The sequence below is a fragment of the Piliocolobus tephrosceles genome, chromosome 9 (assembly GCF_002776525.5).
Source record: "Piliocolobus tephrosceles isolate RC106 chromosome 9, ASM277652v3, whole genome shotgun sequence".
Classification (NCBI taxonomy): Eukaryota; Metazoa; Chordata; class Mammalia; order Primates; family Cercopithecidae; genus Piliocolobus; species Piliocolobus tephrosceles.
In genome coordinates, this window is record NC_045442.1 from 99,741,553 (window position 1) to 99,766,784 (window position 25,232).

General features: G+C 33.7%; 1 protein-coding gene across 6 annotated transcripts in view; it reads left to right on the top strand.

The window, feature by feature from the left end:
- The window catches only part of ARHGAP12 (Rho GTPase activating protein 12), a 125,998-nt gene extending 101,016 nt beyond the window's left edge, over positions 1-24,982 (top strand). For all 6 annotated transcript variants that reach the window (XM_023218129.2, XM_023218130.1, XM_023218131.2 and 3 more), the window contains 10 exons: positions 4,952-5,033; positions 10,877-10,978; positions 13,490-13,588; positions 16,946-17,051; positions 18,488-18,604; positions 20,534-20,632; positions 21,956-22,033; positions 22,135-22,269; positions 22,507-22,609; positions 23,436-24,982. In XM_023218129.2, coding sequence (XP_023073897.1) covers positions 4,952-5,033; positions 10,877-10,978; positions 13,490-13,588; positions 16,946-17,051; positions 18,488-18,604; positions 20,534-20,632; positions 21,956-22,033; positions 22,135-22,269; positions 22,507-22,609; positions 23,436-23,610 — 1,096 coding nt within the window. In that variant the 3' untranslated portion in view covers positions 23,611-24,982. The remainder of the gene's footprint in view (positions 1-4,951; positions 5,034-10,876; positions 10,979-13,489; positions 13,589-16,945; positions 17,052-18,487; positions 18,605-20,533; positions 20,633-21,955; positions 22,034-22,134; positions 22,270-22,506; positions 22,610-23,435) is intronic.
- Positions 24,983-25,232: the final 250 nt, after the last annotated feature.

Below are 25,232 nucleotides of genomic sequence, written 5' to 3' on the forward strand. Positions count from 1 at the left end.
TTATTTTAGTATAATAGGTTCTGAAGAATCACCATTTGTTTTCTATGTAATCACATATGTAAGATTGTCATGAGATTTATGAAAAATTTCCCATGTCTTGACATATTTCCTAAGTAATATTAAGTTAAGAGGTAATGAGGCAGAGGGTTCTGAGGATGCATTTGCTTTAATTTTTTTTTTTTTTTCAGTAAGCAGTGAATACATACAGTAAAAAACAAAGGTAGACTAAGTATTGAGAAAAAAGTCAGTCCCCCAGCCATCTTTATTTCCCCTCCCCAGAGGCAACCAGTGTTAAGTCTCCTGAATTCTAGTGCTTTCCTGCAGAGATAGGATATATATGTATATATTTGTATGTATAGAGATTAATTTTCTAAACATAGTCTTTTCACAATTTATCTTGGAGGTGGTTTCACTTCTTGCTTGTCGAGCTGCCACATTGTTTTTAAATTGCTGCATAGTTGTATATTGTTTGGCTGTACTATATAGTTTATTTACCTATTATTTATTTGCAGGTTTTTAACTACACCTGTCTGTTGGTAGACATGTCAGTTGTATATCATTTTTGCTAGTGCATGTAATATTACATTTAGCATCTTGCATGACTCATTTTGCAAGTATGCAAATCTGGCCATAAAATAAATTTTATAGAAAGTAGAATTGCTGGGCCACTTGCAAAGTCATTTCGACAGTGTTCCAAATTGCACTCTAAGATACTGAATCTGTTTCTGCCTCCAGTAGCCGTGCATTCCTGCACACCTTTTGCGAGTTTAGTATGTTGTTAAATTCTTTGATTTTTGCCAGGAGAGAGAAGAGGGAAAATGATGTTTTTATTTGCATTCCTTTTTAGTGGGTTACAGTATCATAAACTGTTGGTATTTCCTTTTTGTTGAATTGTCTCTTTATGCCCTTTGTCTGTTTTTCTATTGGATCGTTGGATTTTTTGGTTAATGTGATTTAAGGAAATCCTAGTGATTTAAGGAAATAAACTCTATGTAATGTAAGTTGCATTTAAAGAGTTTTAAATTAACATGTAATTGAGTTTTTTAGGTTTGCTTTTGTGGAACTATCTTTTGTCAGACTTTGGTAGTTAGATTTTTTTTAAGTGCTCTTAAATAGCTTTATAAATACTACAATTATGTATCCCTTAAACTGTTCTTTGGTAGAATTCAGTTGTGAATTGAGTCTTTATTTTTCTTTCTCCATTTTGGGAATATGTAGTGCAGATAGCTCTTGGACTACTTTCTTTGCTTTGTTGTTTCCTATGATTTAGACTTTCGCTTCTTTTGGAATATTTTTTTCAGTTTAATATTTGCCTAAGGAAATCATCTGTTCTATCATCTTCAAATTTATTTACGTAGAGTTAAGCAAAATCTTCTTTAATTTGCTATGTATTAGTGGTTCTTAAACTTTTTGGTCTGAAGTTTCCTTTAAATGCTTAAAAATTACTGAATATTCTAAAGAGTCTTGGTCTATATCTATAACCTTATAGGTTATATCTACAGATACTGTGAGAAATTAAAACATTTTAAGGATAATTCTTTAAAAAATAACCTATTACAAATTAACAGAAAAATTTTTTGAAGAAAAACTGTGTGTTCTAAGACAAAAAATTTCCATGAGAAGAGAGGCATTGTTTTACATTTTTTGTAAATCTTTAGTATTTGGCTTAATGGAAAACAGCTGAATTTTCATCTCTGCTTGCAGTCAGTCTGTTATGACATATTATTTTGTTTGAAGTATGTGAAAAAAAATCCTCCCTTTCACAGCTAAAGGTGGAAAATGGAGGAATGTTTTAAGATATGTTCAGATAATTGTGCATTTTCCTGCTGCTCCGAAACTCTACAAATGGTAGTTTGTTGAGGGTTGGTTGTAGTGAAAACTCTGAAAAACTGCCAGTGAACGGTTCAAACTCAGTTACTTTAAAAACTGTTGGTCTTTGTTGCATCTGAGTGAATCTTTGCCCATGCTTAATTTTATAATATCTTGTAGGTCATTTGTAAAATACTAGTTCTCTAACTTTGCTCGTTTCTCAAATGTTTACACATTTTATTTTATAATATCAAAGAATCACACATCAGTACTGTCAGAAAAGTATTGGGAAATTGTCAAATTCACTGTAGCAGATGCCAGGTATTCCAAAATTCTACTTTCTGTTTGAAAGCTTCAGTTTTTTTTTATGGTGATAAAAAAAATACGTAAGTTCGCTATCTTAACCATTTGTAAGTGTACATCTCAGTGGTGTTAAGTATATTCACATTGTTGTGTAACAGATCTCTACAACTTTTTCATCTCATAACACTGAAACTCTATACCTACTAACACTAATTCCCTCTTCCTCCATCCTCCAGCCCTTGATAACCTTTCTGCTGTTTCTGTGATTTTAACTACCTTAGATATTTTGTATGAGTGGAATGATATGGTATATGTTTGATTGTTGTGACTAGTTTATTTTGCTTGGCATAATGTCCTTGAGGTTCTTTCATGTTGAAAGCTTTGTTGTTGTTGTTGTTACTTTTGAGACGGAGTCTTGCTCTGTCGCCCAGGCTGGAGTGCAGTGGTGCAACCTTGGCTCACTGCAATCTCTGCCTCCCAGGTTCAAGCAATTCTCCTGCCTCAGCCTCCCAAGTAGCTGGGATTACAGGCGTGTGCCACTACGCCTGGCTAATTTTTGTATTTTTAGTAGAGACGGGGTTTCACCATGTTGACCAGGCTGATCTTGAACTCCTGACCTCAGGTGATCCACACGTCTCAGCCTCCCAAAATGCTAGGATTACAGGTACGAGCTACCACGCCCAGCCTCATGTTGAAAGTGTTAATTTTTTATTGCCTATAAATAATATTATTTGTTTTCTTTGAAAACTTCATTTATTTTTAAGGTAATGTTTGCCTGCCACATATCCAAGTCTGAATAACTGTAGTATGTACATCAGTTGTTTTTTCAGGAGAAAAAATTGGGTTCCAGGAAAAAAAAAAAGTGACTAATTCACCTTGCAACTAAGTCACGCAAGTGCTTAGTCCTTGAGACAGCAGTCATTATTTCACTATTTAAATATTAAATATTCAATATTTGTTCTCAGATATATATTTACTAGTTCTACAGTTTTTCTCATTTTGAAAATTGAACTAAAAAAGCTTACTTAAAGTGGAAATAGGCTAATTTAAGTATTTGTCATAGTAGGGAGTCAGTAGATGATATCTAAAGAAATAGAAGACTGAGAGTATAAAATGAATTTACAAAAAATTAAAATACTTCTAAAATATCTTGAGATCCAGAAAATGAAATAATGATGACAGAAAAAGCACCATCTATAATACCAATATCAGTAAATGTAAATGGACTATACTCATCTATTGAAAGAAAAAGTTGCTCAGACTGAAGCATAAAAAAGCAAAACTTAACCAAATTTTATATGTAAAAGAAACACTGAAAGATGATTGAGAAAAGTTGAAAAAAAAAAAAAAAAGCAATAAGGTGTTTTGAAGGTATAGAAAGTAAAGCAAGACTAGGGATCTCAGTAGCAAAGTTCATCCCAGGGGGAGAGCATAAAGGTAGTATTTAAAATGGTAAAGCATGTGGAGAAGTCCACAGTGAAGATGTAATTCTTAGGAATCACCGTTTACCAAATAAAGTAGCATTAACAAACATAAGCAAAAAAACACAGGAAATAAATGGAAACATAGAAACTTAGTAGTAATTAACTTTATTTCACTTCTCTTAATCCATAAAGTTCAAGTAGACATAAAGAGTAATTTTTTAAAAAATAGGTCTTATTGATAGATACTAAATTCTACATTCTGAAAACAGAAAATAAACCTCCTTTAGAGGTTTTTATAAAGTTGGCCATATGTTTGGCTATAAGGAAAGCTTTAATAAATCCATGCAGTAGACAGATTTGACATTCATTTTAGCTTCCTAGCAACTGCGTCCTCATATAGGGTAATTTTAATTTATTTTCCTACTTGTAAACACTGATTCATACCTTCTGTTTGAAAAGTACCGTGCTAGGCCTGAGGTAAATAAAAAGATAAATAAAAACTGTTTTCTTTTTTCAAATAATTTACAATTCCTATGACAGAAACATTTACATAAAGATCTCTAATATGATAAGGGAAAAGTTGAGGGGAATCTGGCTGGGGTATAGTATTCAAAAGCTTTAAAGTTCTAAATGGGTCAACTGATAATAACATATGCTATGTGAGGCGTACCTCTGTATCTGGAGATAGGATAGTAGGTGGGTGGACAGTTCCTTTAAAAGCCCCGTATTACACCAAAGTCTTAACATTGGTTACCTCTGGAGTATGGATTGAGGGAGAAGAAATGGGATTCCCTTTCCTTTATGCATTTTGTATTCAGAGTTTTTGCGCACCATATATATGTTGCTTTTGTAATATAGGAAACTTTTTTTTTTTTAAATGTCATGTGGTCTGTCAGTGTACAATTACCAGTATGCTTGTAATGTACCTAATACTTACTACCTGGGTACTCCAACCCAATTAGGGGAAGGCAGATCACCAAGAAATGTAAAACAGTCTGTGTAAAGAATTAGGTGAGTGAGGGAAGTGTGTTTGTCTAATTTTCGCTTCTGAGTAAGAATTCTTGACAAATACAATATTCCATTTGTGTGACTTTAAAATAAATTAGTGTCTTTGATCACAAAGTGCTGTATTAATTTCACGTGAACATAATTACATGCATCATTCATTCATAGTTATTTGTGATAACTTACTTCTCTGATTAACTTCATTTGTTTTGGGGCCTTCATTATCAGGTTTGAACCATAAAATGACTGTAAATTTCATTAGTATCTATCCCCAACAAAAACTACTAAAATGTCAACAAGGGCTGTAAATCGTAGATAACATTGATAAGAGCTAAGTAGGTCTTAATTTTTTGAATTTGGCTGAAAGAACTCGAGATTGGAGCTTTAATCGGTCATTCTTACAATTACAGAAAGAACTGGTTGTCTTCTTGGGCGGTATTGCAGGGTTCTTCTTTACTTTTTACCAAAACTCAAGGAAGTAGCACAAGTTGGGTAAGTATTTCTTCTCTTTGGAGATTTTATACATTTAAATTATGTGAATAGTATTGTACCTGAATTTCAAAAGGTAATATCCAGAGTCCTTTTAGTTACAGCTAGTGTGCAAATAAAAATAAATAAAATTTTCTTAAAGATTCATTTTAACTTATGAGAGAAAAAGAGTGAGTAGGACAGTCTAATTAGTGGTATTATTAAAATCAATAGATTCTGTTTTATCCATTCAACTGAAAAGTGGGCTCATTACTTGGTCATTATAGAGCAAATACATTTCTTGATTCATTTTCAGGATATTAAAGCTTTGCTGTTTGTGACTCTGCTCCTTCAGATATTTAGTCAGAAAATAAACAGTAATGTGGCAAGCTGTATCTTGAATTGTGATCTGACCATTGGTTACGAATCAGTGTTTCAGGTGTCAGTGTCTGGATTGTCAGCCAGCTTTCAAAAGAAAAAGAAATGTCACCATTACTTTTGGGATTTTGAAGCTTTTTACATATTTGAGTGCTTACTATCATTACTCTTCAGTTATTTGCAATACAAACATTAAAAATTATAATTTGTGACATATAATAGCTACATTTTTTGAATGCTCATTATGTATCCCACATATCTTCTTGGTGCAGAGGATTGTGTATATATTGTCTCCTTAACACTGGGATAGCTGTTGCTCTGATCTCGCCCTTCCCCTATCATAGATGAGAAAATGAGGTATAAAACAGTTAAGTATAATAATTTGCTCAAGGTCTTACAGCTACCAAGTGGCAGATCTGGGTTTAGAACTTTGGCTTTTTGGCTCTAGAATCCATGTTCTGGCTATTTCCGAAAGTTTTTGGTAATTGAGTTTGAAGTGCTAATGCTCAAGTAAAATTTAAAATAAAGTTATTCTGAATATATTTTGTCTACCTCATATTCTATCGTAACCAATATTTTATTACAATTAATTAGTTTCTTTAAAATTAATACAAAACCTATGGATCTTATGTTTGATGAAAGAAAAGTCCATTTATAAAATTTAAGCAAATTTTAGTCGTCCACATTTGTCTTGCAGCCATGCAGCGTGGTTCTGAACCCCAAATGCCACAGAACATGTTAGTCCTTAGTTTCTCTGATGAGGAAACCTAAAAATCCACATGAATTGAGCACGGATGTGAACATTCTAGATAGTTTCTTCTGTTTTGCTTTACTAATCCTTTAATTTGCTCCCTCTTCGGCCATTCCAGTGGAAATGACCTGTGAAAGGGTTGAAATTTGGTTTGATATATCTTAAAGCAAATGGATAATTATGTCTTTCTCCTTTTCGCCAAGGTGAAACATGTGGGGCTCTTTCGCATTAATGCATTTCTAGAGCACTGTGTAATTGTTTCTTTCTTCCTACTTATGGCTCAACTTTTATTTGAAATTGAGTGAAGAAAACGGATGAAAGAAAAGGAATGGAGAAGCAATAATAGATTAATATGTCATTTTTAAAAGTATCTGAAGACAGCTGGATAGTGGTCACTTATTTGATAATTACTGATACTTAAAGACTGAAGGTTGTGGCAGGTACAGATGAAACCAGTAGACAGAGCATCCTATAGGTGGGCAGGTTTGTACGTGATTTAAATGAAATGAAAACTTTGAATTTAAAGATGTTAAATGAATACCTTCTAGTACATAATCGTTAGCACAGGATGGTAACTTTTTTTTTTTTTAATTTAAAGTTTTCACTCTAGAAGATCTTACATGATTTAGAACTCATGATTAAAACTAGTACTGACAAAGGAGGTGAGGTATTGTGTTTATCAGCCAAGATTGTATTACTATGTTACCATGTGGCAATAACCAAAACATAATTTAAAATTTACTGAACTAACCAATTTTGAAATTTTAGAATTCTCAATGAATTTTTAATTATAGGGAGTCACTATTTTAATTTTTACCTTTCAAATGACATCTTATTACTATTGATATAATATTAATAATATAATCATTTCAGATAGGTATAATTTTAAAAAAACATAACCACCCCATTTTATAGTCTCAGTAAAGACTAAACAAGATTAAAAATGTGGTAAAATGCTTCGTTGTACAGTCAATTCTAAATTTGTATTTTATGACTAATTTTAAAACCTCAGACTGTTTTATTTTACCCATCACTACATATTTAAGGGAACGAGAACTAATTTGAATGGCCTAATAAGTAAAAGGAAGTAAGATTATTTAAAAATCATATAACTGTGTATAATGTATTAGGACCCCACAATATTCATAAATAACAAAATTTAGAGAAACAAGATGCTCTTTAACTCTGGAATTGGGATTATTGAAAGGAATGTTAAAGAATTCTAGCCTTGTTGATCTGCTCAGTCACCAACTAGATCTGTTATAGGTAAAATGTATTCTCTTTATACAGCAAAATCACATCTTACCCGAGGATAAGATTCTAAGGCTAAAATATAAGCCAAAAAACCAACAGTCACCTCAAGTGAAAACTGCTCTTGAATATTCCTTAGGAAGATGCTATACAGAAGCTGATCTCTAGCAGAGCCCATATTTCCTTTGGTGTTAGGAGGAATAACTTTTCCTTCAGTTGAGTTTGAATGGCTTATGTTAAGGGGCCACATTATAGGAGAAATCTGTATAGTTCTTTAAAAATTAGATTTACACTTAGTACAAAAACTTGAGATCCACTTGAGGAAACAGCAGGTTCAAATCTTGTACTCACTAGAGGGCATGTACTCATTGATGGAACACTGAGCAAAGTCACCCACGCTATTCAAAGTCCTATTTTTTAAAAATTATTCATGGTTTGTATTGATTTTTTTTTTTTTTGCAGAGAGTGGATGGTTAAAATTGAGTAAATGAAATGCACAGAGGCTGCATGCAATTTCACTTTATAAGAAATATTTTACATTGGTGCTGCCTCATCCAAAAATCTAGTGAACCTTTTCTTCTCCTCTAGGACATATACCTTCCAGTGGTTTTCTGGAATGGAAAAGAGTTATCTACTGGATTGCTGTATCAGTAACATAAACTTACATTTGCTTTTTTCTCACCTTATTTCACCTCAGAAATATATGTGTGTATGTTTGTTTGTTTGTTCAACAGACCTAAAAGCTTGCTGTGTTCTGGGCATTGTTAAGCTTTGGGTTTAGAAAGAAATAACATGGTCCCTGTCTTCAAAGCTTATGTAGTAGTGGGGAAGACTGACAAGTGAACAGGTTCAGTGTAACATGACATATGTTCTGCTTCTTTTCAGTTATCATTCATCATATTCCTTGAGCATTTAAAAAATCAACCCATAGATATTGGTAGTTGTTCAAACATTCATTTGTACATGCTTTTAAATTTCTAAAAATAGTCACTCTTTTGGGCCAGATAATTATTTGTTGTGGGGGGGGGCTGTCCTGTGCATGCTAGGGTGTTTAGTAGATGACTAGCACCCTGCCTCTAGTTGTGACAACTAAAAATATCTCCAAACGTTACCAGATGTCCTCCAGAGAACAAAATTCCCTGTCTCCTAGAGGAAGTATCAGTGTCCTAGACGAAGGGAAAGGCAAGTGAGATGGTAGGGCTACTCCCAAAAGATGACTTGGAAAGGGACACCAGAAGATACTACTCAGCAGGGCATGAGGAGGAAGCTAGGGGGCTTTGGACAGGGTCTAATCAAGATCGTGAAGGGCCTGACATGACTCCTGTCAATGGCTAACACAAGTCTGTTTAAGATAAATTCTATAAAGCATTCATCTTAAAAATAAAACATGAATTTATATAATAATCATCAGGATAAATTCTAGGACCTTTGCAAAGATATTTGGAAGTTGAGCTTTGCTTGTGTTGTATGTCTTCATATAGAATTGTATCTTTGTCTTGTCTGGTTCCATTATGCTTTTCTCTTGTGTGTCATTTTGCTGTTGTGCATTGTTATGACATCATCATTTTCTTCCCTTTTCCATCAAGTCCTTCTGCCAACAAGGCTCAGTCTCTGAGCTCTTGCTTTCGCTGCTTTCTTCTTGGAAAAACTCTGTCCGTCGTCGGCCTGCTGTTGCATATGTAAAGTCTGATCCTGTTTCAGCTGTCACTGTATGTGTTCCTGTTGCATGCCCTTTGCCACAATAATGATGTTTTCTTTGCCATGAATACGTTGGTGGGGAGGTTGATTACAGTAGAGAAAAGTGGGACTAGATTTTGGAAAATAATAACTAACAAAATGTTGCCAGCTATACTGATTGCATTTTTTTTTTTTTCAGTATTCCATGTCATGTCATTGTATTTATATTTAATTGCTGTATCTTATTTGGTTTCTTGTTTGTATCTTAGCTTAGCGCTAACCATCTACAGCGTGTATAATGACAACAAATTAAATAATTGATTTTTGTCATTTTGTTAAATATATGTTCAAATTTGATAACATTTGCAATACCTCATTTCTGTTCAGGAAGTTATCTGTGCCCAACATACAGCTTTATGTTTAATTTGTCTTTTGATTGACAATGGTACTTCAGGCAAAGACTTTGTAGGATACAGTTACAATTTCTATTGTGATTTTTATTATGATTCTGCAAATAAATTCCATGTAATATCTCAAAATTTTCATTGACTCCACTAATAAATTTTATGTAATCCTAAATTTGGTTTAAGTTAACACTGCTAGCTAAAAAGATGTAAAAGGGAGCAGGTTGAGGCAAACTCTATTTTAAATGTGAAGCTCCTGAATAGAGTTACTGAGATTACAAATAGTGAATAAGTTATCACAAAGTTGGGTAAGATAATTTCTAATGACAAGTTAATTTGATTTGAAATATTTTAGCAAATGAAATTCTCTGTAGGAAATATTTATAACAGATTTTTATGATCTTTAGATTACAATTCAGTAGATTTTAGAGGTTTTAAAGCCTTTAAACTTTTCAGTACCATAGGAATGTTACTTTTTATTCTTAGTTAACAGACTAAACAGAAATTTAAAGATGTCAAGGTACAGAGTAAATGTATATTTAACATAAATTTTATACTACTTTTGCTAATCTTTTCCTTATCTAGTTAACAAAATGTAATAGCTAGCTAAGTACTTCTGAACCCACCCATAATAACTGTCTTCCCGTTCTTTTTGTAGTTCCTCATTAAATTGCTGAAGCTTTATAGCATCTGTCTTTAATTACAGTTTCTGACAAAGATAAAAGAATATGGGACTTAGTGTTTTCTGTTTCCACAACTTGTTGTTAACAGCGTAACTACTGCATAAGGAAATACTGAAAGCACAAAATCAGGTTTAGAGAATGTTTATTAGTTGGAAAATACACTTGTTATCTACCTGATACTGTTTATTACATATATAAGAGTATTGCCTTTGTGTACATAGCATTTTACATAGTCGTGTGTAGTCTAGGATACATTCCAAGATGCAGAACTGCCAAGCCAAAGTATACATGCATTTGTAAATTTGCAAATATAGCATTACCAATTTTTCTTTTCTAGGAATAGTTCCAATTTATATCCCACTTGCATATGAGGCCTTTTTAGTCTATAGCCTCACCAACATAGTTTTGAAAAAAAATTTTTTCCCATTCTGATGGGTAAAAAAATATTTCAGTTTGGCTTTTCATATATATATATATTTATTTATTTTATATTATGATGGAAGTTGAGTCATTTTATTTTGTTTTCTATGAATTGTGTATTCATATATTCTAGATATTTTTCAATTTCTAAAGTAGAAATTGTTACTTTATAACAGAGAAAAAGAAGAATTTGAGAAAATCTGTTTGATTTATTGTTAAAAATATAAAATTGTTCTTAATTCTTTTTGAATACACATATATGTGAGTATCATGTGAAGGTTTTTTTCTTTTTCAAAAATGAAGTTCGGCAGTAATCAGTCCAAACCAGAGTTCACAGTGGACCTGAAGGGGGCAACAATTGAGATGGCTTCCAAGGATAAATCCAGCAAAAAGAATGTATTTGAGGTAATACATTTTTTTCTAAGTATAACACATTCTAAACTGTAGTAATTGGATGTTCTATTTTTTCGAGCTATTTTGAGAAATAGTCTTTCATTGTGACTAGTTAAGGCAAAGTTGGTGATTAAGTTAGATGGTATTGTAATTTAAGAAAAAACTGGTGTAAAAACTGGTTTTATTTGCATAAGTTGTTTGAACTCAGACTGTATATTACAAGCCTTTGTGTCACAAATCCTGTCTTTTCCCAGCAATAATAAAAAGGATGTGGTTCTCTTTACTTACCAAATCTAATATTAAAAAGTAAATTAAGGGGAATGTTGATAATGGGGGAGGCTGTATATGGGGGTGGGCAGGGTGTGTATGGGATATCTCTATATCTTCTCAATTTTACTAGAACCAAAAACTGATCTAAAAAATAAAGTTTTTTTTTTTTTTTTTAACTTTTCCATTTTATCTTTCAAACCTTCCCCAGCAATATATGATCTGTATTAGTTACTTATTGCCGCCTAAGAGACCACCTCAAAACTTAGTGGTTTAACAAAAGAACATTTTGTTTGCTCAGCCTGACCTGGGCTGAGCTGGGTGATTTTTCTTCTTATCTCACTGAGGACTATTCATGAGGCTTCAGTCATCCAGTGGCTTGATTGGAACTGGATGGTATAAGATGACCTCATGGCTAGTGTTGGTGCCCACTGTTGGCTAGGCCTCGTTGTCCACAAGATCTCTCATTCTCAAGGGAGCTACCCCAGGCTGCATCAAGTGACAGCTTCAGGATTCCAAGAGGGTGAGGGTGGAACCTGCAAGGCTTCTCAAGACCTAGATTTGGAAGTCGCACATTACTTTCAGAGTATTCTTTGGTTAAGACTGTTCAGGAGGCTAGCCAAGTATTCAGAGTTGTGGGAAGAGAAGCAGCCTATTGACAGAAGAGCAACAATGTCTGTCCCATTCCAGAAGAGTGTGGTTACAGAGATCCAACCAGAGACAACAACTGATTTTGTGGACAGCCTTCGAGATCCCAACCTCTTTTTGTAGTCTCATGTCTCGGGCCTTTCATGTTTTGTTGTGTAGACAGATTGGTTTAATTGCTATTTTCCAAGTGGAGCCCAGGTTTTCCGGTCTGATTTTTACTCTTTATTGTTCTGCCTCGAGCACCAACCCATGCCAGTCTCGCCATGCCAAACGCTCCCTTTCTTCCAAGACTCATGACAAGCATCACCATAACAATGAGGCTACTTCTTTATTTATAACAATAAATATTTATTTTTAAATAAATATTTAAAAATAATATTTATTTTAGTGTACCTGGGTTATCATTTGTCAATTATTTCTCTCATTAAATAATTACAATTTTTTTTCTTTTTCCCTGAAGTAGAGAGACTATGTTTTTCCTTTAAATAAGAACCTGTAACAGAGCAGAGTATCTTATGTGCAGTAAACATTCAGTATTGGTAAACTGGCTTGACCAACTCTAGAAAATTGTGTGAAAGAAGTCACTATTTCCTGAATTAGCCTTGTAGTTTCAAAAGGTAATCAAGAATAAAAATGGTTTCATGGTCAAATAAATTTGGGAAGCAGTGTATATTTTATTCCTATATTCCCTAGAACATCGAAAGCCTGTGATATCTTAAAGGAGAGAATCTAGTTAGATTTTCTTCAATCCAGTATTTTCCAAGTTAATATTATATAACTTTTTCAAAAATTTATTTTTTGAGGGCACCTTTTAAAAACGTTATTTGTGAAACTGTTTGAGGAATATGTCTCTCAGAGTGTTGTTTGGGAAACATTGCCATATCTTCCTCCAGGAAAAAAAAAATCAGTTTTTAATCAGAAAATGGAAGGAGTGCTTTCCACAAATGTGTCAAAATTCTTCCTCACTTAAGTGTAAGAAATCTTGCAAAACAGAGATTGTACATAAATTAGTTATTGCCTTCATATAGAATAATACATAGTATTCTTTCTTCAGCTCATGCTCTGACACTTAATTTAGTAATACTTCCGCCCAAAAGGGGTGTGACATTTATGCCTGCTCTTTGTACTAAGCCATTCTATTTACCTACTAAGTAGGAAATATTGAAAGTCTTCATGTATTCTTTCTTCTGTATTTTTTAGCCAGAGAGACAGAAACAAATTTCTCAGGTTGTGTAAAAATATCATAGATTTTATTTCTTTATTCTAATTTAGAATGCACCACTTTGATACTTGAACGGATTTTTAAGTGATAAACGTACAAGTTTCAGCAGGTTTTATGGCATTTGTGTGATGGTGTTTGGGATCCTAAATTATTAGATTTTTATGAGAATTTATTGTGAGAAACAACTTTGTTTTTTTATTCAACTGATATTATTTGAAACCAAAAAGGTATTCCATAGCTGTGTAGTACTTTAACCTTACATCATTGTTACATAGTATATGGCAGCTACTCTTGGTGGTTTTGTTAACTTTGAATTAAAGGTATTCATGTATTTTGCTGAAAGCACAAACCAACCATATTCTTTTTCTCCCTGCTTTTCTCTAAAGCTGAAAACTCGACAAGGGACAGAACTGCTAATTCAGTCCGACAATGACACTGTTATTAATGATTGGTTTAAAGTTCTTAGTAGTACAATCAATAATCAGGTATGTCTTTGACTTAGGTAAAATTTTTACTTCAGAGCTTTTTTTTTTTTTAATTGCTTATTGTATATCCGGATTGCAATCTATATGTGAGAAGACATTTTATATATGTTTTGACAGAGGCGGAAAAAACAATGGTCAATTTAGCAGCCCCCCAGGCCTGGTGAATGATTTAACATTCTCACTTATGTGATGTTTGCTACCAGTGGATTTGAAATAATGTTCCCATCAGGCATTGGCTGAAAAAAAATAGTTCAGAAAGAAGGGGTAAATAGTGCTTAGTACATAGTATTTATTCAATAACTGAATGAGTTGGAAATAATACTATTTGGTGGAAGAAGTCTGAGGCGAGCTTGTGAAATGAAAGAAGCTGTAGCCTTTTCATTAGCACTTTTTCTTGTCTAGTGACAGTTCTCTAGTTTTTCTGCCCCTCCCGTCCAAGCTGTTCAGTACCCTTGTGTTCCTGGTATATTTCTTCTTCTTTATATACAACAACCAAAAAGAATCTCAGGTTTACATTCTGCAGGTATATTAGTAAGAGCATTAGTAAGCAGCTGGGGGCTGTACTTTTTTTATTTGAAACAGGGTCTCGCCATCACCCGGGCTGGAGCAGTGGCTCAATCATAGCTCACTGCAGCCTTGAACTCCTTGGCTCCAGCCATCCTCCCATTCAGCCTCCCAAGTAGCTGGGACTATAAGTGTGTGCCACCATGCCTGGCTTGCACTTTTTTATACTCTATATTCTCCTTTTCGCCTTCTGCCATATGGGGACGTGACTGTTCTTTGAGGATCATATTATATTAATGACAGAGAAATGAAAGATACTACTTATGGGAAGTAAAAGAGAACTTTACCTCTCCTAGCAAATTAGTTATGAAGCTATATATAAATTCTTCCTTTGGAGTTTATAATATTGCCTGATATTTCTGAATCTTGTCCTTTCTTTTCTGTTTATTCCTGAAACCATGAGGGCAGGCCTTTATATCTTAATACCAAAATAAGAATAACCTCCTGAACAGTTTTTTCCTCCCTATTTAATCTCACCTGTCACTAAATTCATCCTTAATGCCGTTGCCATCTGAAACTTCCTAATGTCAATTTTCTAATCCCCTACTGCTCAGAAATTTTCTGTGATTCATTAAAATTCAGCAGTGTAGGCCCAATCTACCTTTTCAAAATGTACCTTCGATTTTACCCAATATGGACTTTCAGCTCTAGTCACAGTAGTCTGTTCACTGTCTCTTGAAAGCAAGTATGCGTGCATTCATTTAACAAATATGTGAATGCCGTCCGCACTGGGGACATAGCAGCACACAGTCAGATACTGCACTTTCCTAGGCTGAGGTTATAGCCACAGACAGATGATTATTCAAGACAGATAACAGTTAATAAAATGAAATGTGATGAGTGTTATGATGGTAGGAGGTGTACAGCATTCTGTAAAAATACCGATTGGGGCAAACCTAGTATATTAGTTAGGGAAGGCCTTGCAGAGAAAGTAGATTTTTGTTTTGTTTTGTTTTTAAATTGAGACCTACAGGCTCAGGGAATAAGCCAAGTGAAGAGAGATGATTTTATACACACACACACACACGTTTCTTTCTTTCCTTTTTTTTTTTTGTTTTGAGACAGAGTCTTGCTCTGTCACCCAGGCTGGAGTGCAATGGCATGATCTCAGCTCACAGCACCCTCCGTCTCCTGGGTTCAAGTGATTCTCCTGTCTCAGTCTCCCAAGTAGTTGGGATAACAGGCAGCCACCACCACACCTGCCTAAGTTTTTGTATTTTCAGTAGAGATGAGGTTTCACCATGTTGTCCAGGCTGCTCTTGAATTCCTGACCTCAAGTGATCTGCCCGCCTTTGCCTCCCAAAGTGCTGGGATTACAGGCGTGGAGCCACTGCACCTGGCCTGTGTTTTTGATTAAGAAATTTAAAAATACATACTGTTTCCAAAGTGTCAGAAGATGCAAGAACTTTGCAGGGAAAATTACAAATCTTTATTGAGAGACACTGAAGAAAACCTAAGTAAATGAGAAGTATATCCTGTTCGTGCATTTAAAGATTCAATAATATAAAGATATAATTTTCTTCCAAATGATTTATAGACTTGAGATTTTTGAATCTCATTTAAAATCCCGGTAGTTTTTCTGGTAGAACTTGAAAAGCTTATTCTAAAATTTATATAGAAATGCAAAAAGCTAAGAATACCTAAGATACTATTGAAGAAGAAAGAAAAAGGACTTGAACTATCATATGTTGTCTTTGAAAAGCCATATTCCTTAATAAAGTGTGGTATCCATGCAGGGATAGGCATACGTACCTCTGAAACAATAAAGAACCTAGAAACAGACCCGCGTACCTGTGGACACATTATGCCAGATAGAGCACTGTAGAGGAAGCAAATGGTGCTGGTGCAGCTGGGAATCCAAGAAAAAACTGGAACCCTTCCTTACACCATCCACAAAAATAAATTCCTGGTGGAGTAAAGATCTCCATGTGACGGCAGAGCAAAGGTTTTTCATTTTGAGAACTCAGTCATTCTTTAGTCTGTACAAGTGACCTTAGTTAAGTTGCAGATGAGCTCTAGGATTTCTTTTTTTCTGTTTTTTTTTGAGACAGAGTCTTACTCTCTCGTCCAGACTAGACTGCAATGGCGCAATCTTGGCTCACTGCAATCTCCGCCTCCCAGATTCACACAATTCTCCTGCCTAAGCCTCCCGAGTAGCTGGGATTCCAGGCGTATGCTACCACGCCTGGCTACTTTTTGTATTTTTAGTAGAGGCAGGGTTTCATGATGTTGGCCAGGCTGGTCTCAAACTCCTAACCTCAGGTGATTTGCCTGCCTCGGCCTCCCAAAGTGCTGGGATTACAGGTGTGAGCCACCGCGCCTGGCCGCTCTATGATTTCTTTCAGTTGACAACCATCAATCTGGAGGATGAGTCTTGTCCTGTTGTTACAGGGTGATACTCTTGTCAGGTCCGTGTGTAGAAGTCTTGTACTGTTGTCAGAGAATGTAGCTCCATTGTGTTTTTCACCATAAACTATAGCCTTACCTTTTAACTGTTAGTGCCACTAATAAGGAGTTGATTAAAATTTGGCAAGGTAGCATCATCATCAGTGTAAACTAACATTATCCTGTGAGTTTTCAGCAATAATTTCTTTTTTAAAAAAATTAAAATTGATACCATGTAGGGAGAGAAAAAGTATTTATCAAATATCTAAGTCATCCATACTGTATGTTAATTGGTTTCCTAAAATTGTTTGGAAGAGTCATTTATAGTAGTCATTGTGAGAATTATGCCATTCCAACTATAGTAATACTAGAAGTGTAATATATGTTTGGGAAATATCTAACCAATAGGCAGTAGACACTGATGAAGGAATTGAAGAGGAGATACTCCCGGATTCACCAGGAATAGAAAAGCATGATAAAGAAAAGGAACAAAAGGATCCCAAAAAACTTCGTTGTAAGTTGTCCTTTTCCTATTTTGCTAAGGATTGGAGCTTGTTCTCTTAGCATTTTGAAGGTTTTAAATACATATATAAAAGCTGAATGGAATGTCCAATGTTACAAAAAGGTTATGCAGTTAACCAAGTGCAGTCTCATTGTATCAGCCCTCTTTCTTCTTAACTCATTATTGTCATTTTTCAGCCTCATAGTATGCATCCTGTGGCATCTCATTAATTTTAAGGTGTTGTGCTGCTTTCAGAGAAGAAGTATAGTGCATTTCTGTTGAGGCCTCTAGCAAGCTGAACTTTATTGATTTAAAAATATATACTTACTGTTTAATATTCTACATAGAATCTTACACTTTAAGAAGTCAAAAGTCATGGAATATGTACCGTAATTTCCTACTGGACACCAGGCATCCGTCTCTGGACTAGGGTGTGTCTGTGCATGTAAACAGATGCTTGCATTCCTATCTCCAGATCTTACTACAGAAAGGTGCATAGTGAAAGACAGCAGCTTTAAGAAAAGCATTTTCTAATGTTGGCCCCTTGTGAATTACGTTGCTTAAATAGGCCATTAGCTGTGTGACTTGGTACTTTGTTCAGTCCATTTTAACAAATCCACATTTAACTGAGAACTTTTTGGCCTTCATATTAACTGAATGATTAGAAAATCAGTTCTACTTTTCTGTATTTCTAATGAACTTGAGGCCTATTACTGACATTGTCAACAGGTAGCAATTTAACATAAAAATGTGATTTTTTTTTTCTGTATTATAGATTCTTCATGCCCTCAACTTTCCCCAAATAGAATTATTTTCAAGAAATACACCTTTTGAATTTTTGTTACTATAACAGAAAAAGAAATCAAGACTCAAGGCAATGGAAGACATTTTTCGTGTAGTCCCATTTGTAGCTCAAAGTACAAATAATTATGAAGAAAGTTAGCTTAAAGTACAAGTATAGTAGTTATGATGGTTATATGTCTATATTTATATCTCTATATATATATCTGTGTGTATCTCCAGTTTTCTTATTCAGTGAAGATAGGGATTCTTTTGTTTGTTGTGTATTTTATGTATTTTTACTTTTTGGTGGTCATTTTACCTTCTAAAACTAATGGACAATCAATAAAGATAAGTAGTTAATAATTTATGAAATAATGAATATGTTAGAGTAAATTAGGAATGTCTTGGCAGATATACCATAGAAGGTACGGTTGTCATCTGTTTTCAGTGATAAAAATGAAATGTTTGGTTTGGTTTATAACTTTGAAATGGGTTCTGTGTTAATGTAATTCTTCACATCTTGTCCTTAAACCACATTGAAGTTAAAATAAATGAATTGTACTATGATCTTGACATATGAGGTTAATATGTTTTGCATGCTGGCTGGAAAAACTTGTATCAAAAAAACTTTTACAAATGCTTATTACCTGTCCTTTTGTCTTAAGCCTTTAAAGTATCTAGCATAGATTCTTCAGAACAGAAAAAAACCAAGAAAAACTTAAAGAAGTTTCTTACACGACGCCCCACTTTGCAAGCTGTTCGTGAAAAAGGTTATATTAAAGGTTGGTAGAAGTATTGTTGATAATAATGAATGTTGGCCTACATAAATAAGATGTTTCAAATTAACAAACATTTTCAAACAGTAAGAATATTCTTTATTCAAGTATTTAAGTACAGTGATTAAAAGACATTAAGTAATTAAAATAGATTTTTTAAAAAGTTTATTTTAACTAAAGCAGTGAACAGACAAATAACAAACTAAACTTTTAGGAAAGCCTGTTTCAGAGGAACTACATGGATGTGATGGGTGGCAGATTTTTAGAGATTGTGACAATGAGAAGTTTAGTTTTGAGATGCAAAGATCACAAGAAATAAGAAATTTTGAATATCACTAATAGTAGAAAGAAAAATGAACGAATAATTTTTACCTTTGGCTGTCATTTCAGGTAATTGAAAAATTAGCATAAGGTGTTTTTTTCTAACTTATTTACTTATTTCATTTATAAGCACTATAATGGACTAACAAAATCTTTTTTTATAGGAAAATGTTCTTTAAAAATCACATTACTTGTGTATACTTTTAGTTCTTACAAGAATGTTTCATTCCAAAGGTGAAATTTTCTAATACATGACTTAAAACAATGGCATTTATTCATAAATAAAAATAAAGATAATATAGTCTATAATGTATATATCTTCTCAGATTGTTATGAAGCTTCTAAGAAAGGCCGTCTATTTGTGAAGCATCTGCATTAAAACACATAAGCAAATTTTATTAAGAAGGTATTTAAGGCCAGGTGCAGTGGCTCACATCTATAAACCCCCCATTTTGGGAGGCAGGAGGACTGCTTGAGTACAGGAACTTGAGACCAGATTGAGTAACATAGAGAGGCCCTCTCTCTACAAAAAATTAGTTGGGTATGGTGTCACACACCCTTATTCCTAGCTACTTGGGAGGCTGAGTGGAGGATCGCTTAAGCACGGGAATTAGAGGCTGCAGTGCAGCCTGGGTGATAAAGTCTCTGTCTTAAAAAAAAAAAAAAAAAAAAAAAGTAAGATTTCTAGGAAGAGACTAGCTAATTAAGTAATTAAAATTAGCAACTTTAAGAGTTATGGATAACAGGTACTCTCCAATAAAGCATATAAATTTGTATGATGAGTTTAGAGTCTTTAAAAACTTAAGAAAAAAAAAAAAAGCCTGGCAAATGAATGAATAGAAACTGTTGCTAATTTGTTCACCAGGCCTTTTCCCTGCGAAATATAAACTGTTATCACTTTATGTCCTTATTACTTCACACTGTTTGTTTTCCTGAACGTTTACCACTAATACGGAATTTCAAAACTGTTGGGTTGAAAGATTAATAGAAGAGTCTTTGAAATATATTTTGTGAAATCAAATGATGATACGTGATGGGTGGGCATATGCTTGTTTTAATAGTTTTAAAAATAGTCGAGTATTTACTAAGTGCTAGGCACAAGCCTAGGTGCTATGAATACCTGTTGGTGTTCAGGACCTATGTGGTCCTTGGTCCTTGCCCTCATGAAACTTATACGCAAGTGGGAGGTAGACAAGATATTGTGAAATAGTAGCAAATACTATGAGTCTAACACAGTAATAAAATAGGATATGTCTGGAATTGGGTTGTCTTAGGTAAGGATGGTCAGAGGGGTTATTAAAAGTAGGTGACATTTTAGCTGAGACCAGGAGTGATAAGAAGGAGCCAAATTGGGTGGAAAATTGCTTTCTGAAAAAGCAGTAGAAAGTACAAAGGTTCTCAGGCAAGAGTGAGTGAGGGTGTTTATGAGTTTGGAAATGAATTGTTTGAAGTGAAAATGGAGAAGTAGGCAAGATGCATATTGCATAAGGCATATGGCCATGTTAAACAATATTTGGTTACACTGGATGTTTCTGTTGCACTCTGAGTGGTTAGCCATTTCATGAACTGAATTTTAGCAAGGTGATTGACTTTTTAAAAATAAATCTTTTTCAGATCAGGTATTTGGATCCAATCTTGCTAATCTGTGTCAAAGAGAGAATGGCACAGTACCAAAGTTTGTGAAGTTATGTATTGAACATGTTGAAGAACATGGTAAGAGAAGGATTTTGATATATTTTTTTTTTTTTACATTAAGCAAACCAGCTTCTTGTTTTGCCATCAAAATTCCCAGAATTTTTATGATTTTGAGTGATGCAACCAAAAGTTCCCTATAATCCTAAGAAGTTAAGAAAATAATTTTGTTTACAAAAACACTTACTTACATGTTTACACCTGTTTCAAATTAGTACCTCTCCAGGCATCTATTGAATGCTTGGCACTCGCAGTTAATTAAGTATATGCTTTTCTTTGAAGCCATTTCATTTAAGCATTTGCTTAAAATGAAGAAGGTAGTGATTGTGAAATTGAGTTTATTTTTAAGAAATAATCTGACAGTGTGTAAGATCTGAGGAGATTATGTTTACTTATTAAGTTTCTTCTGTTCTAAAAATCAGATGACATTTTAAACTGTTAGGTCAACCACAAATGTCTCATGAGATAAACATTTTTATGTCATTTTCTGTAAAATATGACAAACTAATCTCTATTGTTAATTTAAACATAGCTATAATATTTATACTAGTTTTGTATAAATTAGTAGTATATTGATTGTAATCACATTAACTTATCTCTATATCATGAAAAAATTTTGTACAATTAAAATATGTAATTCAGTTTGTAATTTCTGCCAGTCTCTTGTCCCATTGACTCTTCTTGTCAGCATGGCAATAGGGATGCCACACTATTGTCTTAATTTGAAGCTAAACGAATAGTGTACATTCGAATTTGTACATTATTATCATTTAATGAATACCTGAAATTTTGGGGCTTAATTGTATGAATTTCAGATGATTCTGTTTCATATATAAAAGAAAATAATAAACTATAGCAAATTTTGTATTGTTTTTATAGAACCATTAGTTTAGTGGTTATATTAAGTTTACTTATTACAAACACTTAATATGACAGATGCTTTCAATAAAGTTTTTACAGTATGTGCATTTACATTATAAAATGGTGTGCAAAATATGCATGGGCCGATTTTACCTGCTGGCTTCCTTTAATTTTGAATTATCCCCAGATGTTTTCAGAAATGTATTTGAAATTGTTAGTGTTTTAAGATTAATGAAACCACTTCCTTGAGCTGATTCACAGTCTATATGATCAGAGTAGAATTACTGCTGTTTATTAAACAGAATTCAGAGTGAATCTCCCTCTCCCCTGCCAAGCATCTACCAGAAGCCATTTAGAGAAGAAGAATATTTTCCCATTTGATTTTAGGCTAATGCTAATGAGTGAGAATTCTGACACATGCAAACATGTTCAGAAGAGGCAAACACGTACTTTAAACACACACAAATTATTATTGTCTCTTAGGTTTGGATGTTGATGGGATATACAGAGTAAGTGGCAACCTCGCAGTGATCCAGAAACTAAGGTTTGCAGTCAATCACGGTAAGATTATATTTCCTGTTGTTATTCGAATGCATCACTCATAAGTTTTTGAACTAGCTTGAAGTAATTTTTTAAAATGTCCAATTCCTGCTGTTTTTCAGATGAGAAGTTGGACTTGAACGACAGTAAATGGGAAGATATTCATGTCATTACTGGAGCACTCAAAATGTTTTTTCGAGAATTACCAGAACCTCTTTTTACATTTAATCATTTTAATGATTTTGTTAATGCAATTAGTAAGTATGTAATTCTACTCAGTTTTTTCTAGATATTGAAAATTCTTTGCACAGATTAAGCTACCCTATTTTTTTATCTTACTTTAAGCAAGTATTTTCGATTGTTTTACTCCAAACATTTTAAATGTGACCACCAGGTGTCACTGTGTATTACCAAATATCAGCTTCCAAACTGTGACATTGCTTTCAGTTTCATAAGAATTTGCTGTAAAATATCTGGTTATTATCTTTTTTCAGAGCAAGAACCAAGACAGCGAGTCGCTGCTGTTAAGGACCTAATCAGACAGTTGCCAAAGCCAAACCAAGATACAATGCAGATTCTTTTCCGACATCTCAGAAGGTAGGAGGACTGCCCAGTCATGGGATGTGGTATAGCACAAGGGGAAGCAGGAAGACCTGTGGGGCCAGGGTCATTCAGACCCAGGTTTGGATCCCAGCTATGCTACTTGCTGTCTTTGTAACTTGAAAAAGTTACTCAGCTCCTTGTAGTATCAGTCTGTCATGGGTAAATGATTTGCTATGAAGAATACAATAAAGTAGATGTTATATGTAAAGTATTTATGTAATGCTTAGCACATAGGTGTTCAGAAATTGTTGCTAAAGTTAATATGAAGATGAGATTGGATATTAATTGAGGTGTATTAAGTTACCCTATAATAAAGCCATCATGGTTCTAAGTTACTACATAACTACTTTAATAACTGAGTTCTTTCATCTGATAGAAAGTACACTAGAATACTAAAACAAAAAATCCCAGCTAGAGAGGTTTTTTTTTTTTAAAGAAATAACATAAAATGAGTAAAATAGAAAGTTTAATCTCCACACCCTAATGAGATTTTTTTCCCATCAATTTAATGGAGTAGTCATTGTTACCTGAATTGTAACTTCATACTTAAATGTTCTATTTTAAAAACTAAGCTAAAATATCACACATTTAAAGTTTGTTAGAGTATGCTTAATTGTACCTTTCAACTGTGTTTATGAAAAATAAAACTTCACATGGCATTTAGGCATAATTCTGCTTGGTTAAATAGTTTATGCGTCACCTTAGGAAAATGAGCATTACTTCTCTTTTTAAAATGCAAACTGTTAGGTTTATAATACCATCTGAAGAATTTTCCTTCTCTTTTATTTTCTCTTTTAACAACTTCTTTTTTTCCCTTCAGAGTTGTAGAAAATGGAGAGAAAAATCGAATGACCTATCAGAGTATAGCAATTGTTTTTGGTCCCACTCTATTAAAACCAGAAAAAGAGACTGGTAATATAGCAGTTCATACTGTGTACCAAAATCAGATTGTAGAATTAATTCTTCTGGAACTGAGTTCCATCTTCGGACGCTGATTCTTACTGAAGACAACCTGTGGAATAGAAGCTGGATTCCATCAGATTTCAAATGTTTATACACAATGTATTTTATTTTTTGGACCAAGCAGTGACTCTAATTTTGCACTTTTTTTTTGAGGGATCAGAAGGGAAGGAGAGAGTCAAGATGTGTGTTAGGCCCTCATATTTGCTGCTTTGTTGCAAGTTGATATAACTGCGTGTAATTATGAATTCATTTTATCCTGAATGTTTGCGTTTCATACTCTGAATTTCAGTAAAAATCAAACTTAAAATTCTAACCAGTCATATACACTGGATAATTTGGTAAGAAAACTGTATTTTTTCCCTGAAATTGGATAATGTAGACTTTCTTCTCAAGATTCATGACTTGATAGAGCAAAATACTTACTATCAGTTATGTTGAAAAGGCTCTTGGGCATTTTAAACAAAATGAAGTATATCCATTTTGAAACCTGTGTATTTCTTTTTCGGGGTTTCTGCATGCAGTGGCAGTCTTAAGTGCCAAAATTCATCATAACCCCAAAATAACCCCTTGATGAAGGCTTGCTGTCTTTTACTGTGTTACACAGCATCCTTACTGGATATCTTAGTTGCTTGTTTGGGCAACACACTAATATTACTTAAAACACTGTGATATACTGGAGTTTTAGTTAGCTTAAGTCAGTTCAGGGCATTTTAGGGCTGTCTTGCTATACTGAATTGTAGCTAACAATCCTAATTATATCTAGTACCATACTGAGTTCTTGGTATGACCCTGTGGAAACACACATTATTTTATGTAAATATAGGCTAAAGACTTAATGTCCTTTAGCTTGTGTATATAATTGTGTTGTATAGTCTCAGAGTACATTCTAACCCTACATTTCTAATCATGTTATTGGTAATCTTTTCTGTGAATATTAGGTTTCCTCCAGAAATAGGCCGTTATTTGGGAAAGTTAACTGTGTGCACTTTTAGATATTAATTACATTTACAGGCAAATCACTATAATGAGAATGGTACTGGAAAAATACTGAATAGACTTGCTAAATGGCACATGCACTACAAGAGGAACCTTTTAGGTTATTTAATATGTACAGAAAACATTAGAAAAAATTTATTACAGAATTCTAATTCCAGTATGAATAGTGGAAACCCATCTGTAAATTAGATGATGTTGGATGGAAAATGACATTGCTAAATTGGAGAATTTCTTTTTACCTACTAATGTAGATTGCTTTGTATAATAAAACACAGGGTTTGGAAGGTTTTGTTACAGGGAGCATGGTCTGTTGAAGATTTTTAAAATGTATTTTTCTAGATTAACTTCTGTACATGAAATGTCTAATAAAACTATAAGAGGTTTAGAGATTTTTCCATTGGAAATGTGCATTTTGTTTTTTAATTTTTTTGTTTTTGCATTTACTGACATACTCTTATACCTCATTTTTAAAAATCAACTGAATCCAATATTTCCTGTGGCAAATAACACTTTCCTCATTCATACTTTTTCTCCTCTCTTCCATGCCAACATTTCTCCATCCCCAACATACACTTTTTATTTCTCCATCAGTATTTGAAAGTGAGTGATTTGTGACCAGGATTTTTTTTTTTTTCTTAGGGTTGCATTTATAATTTAC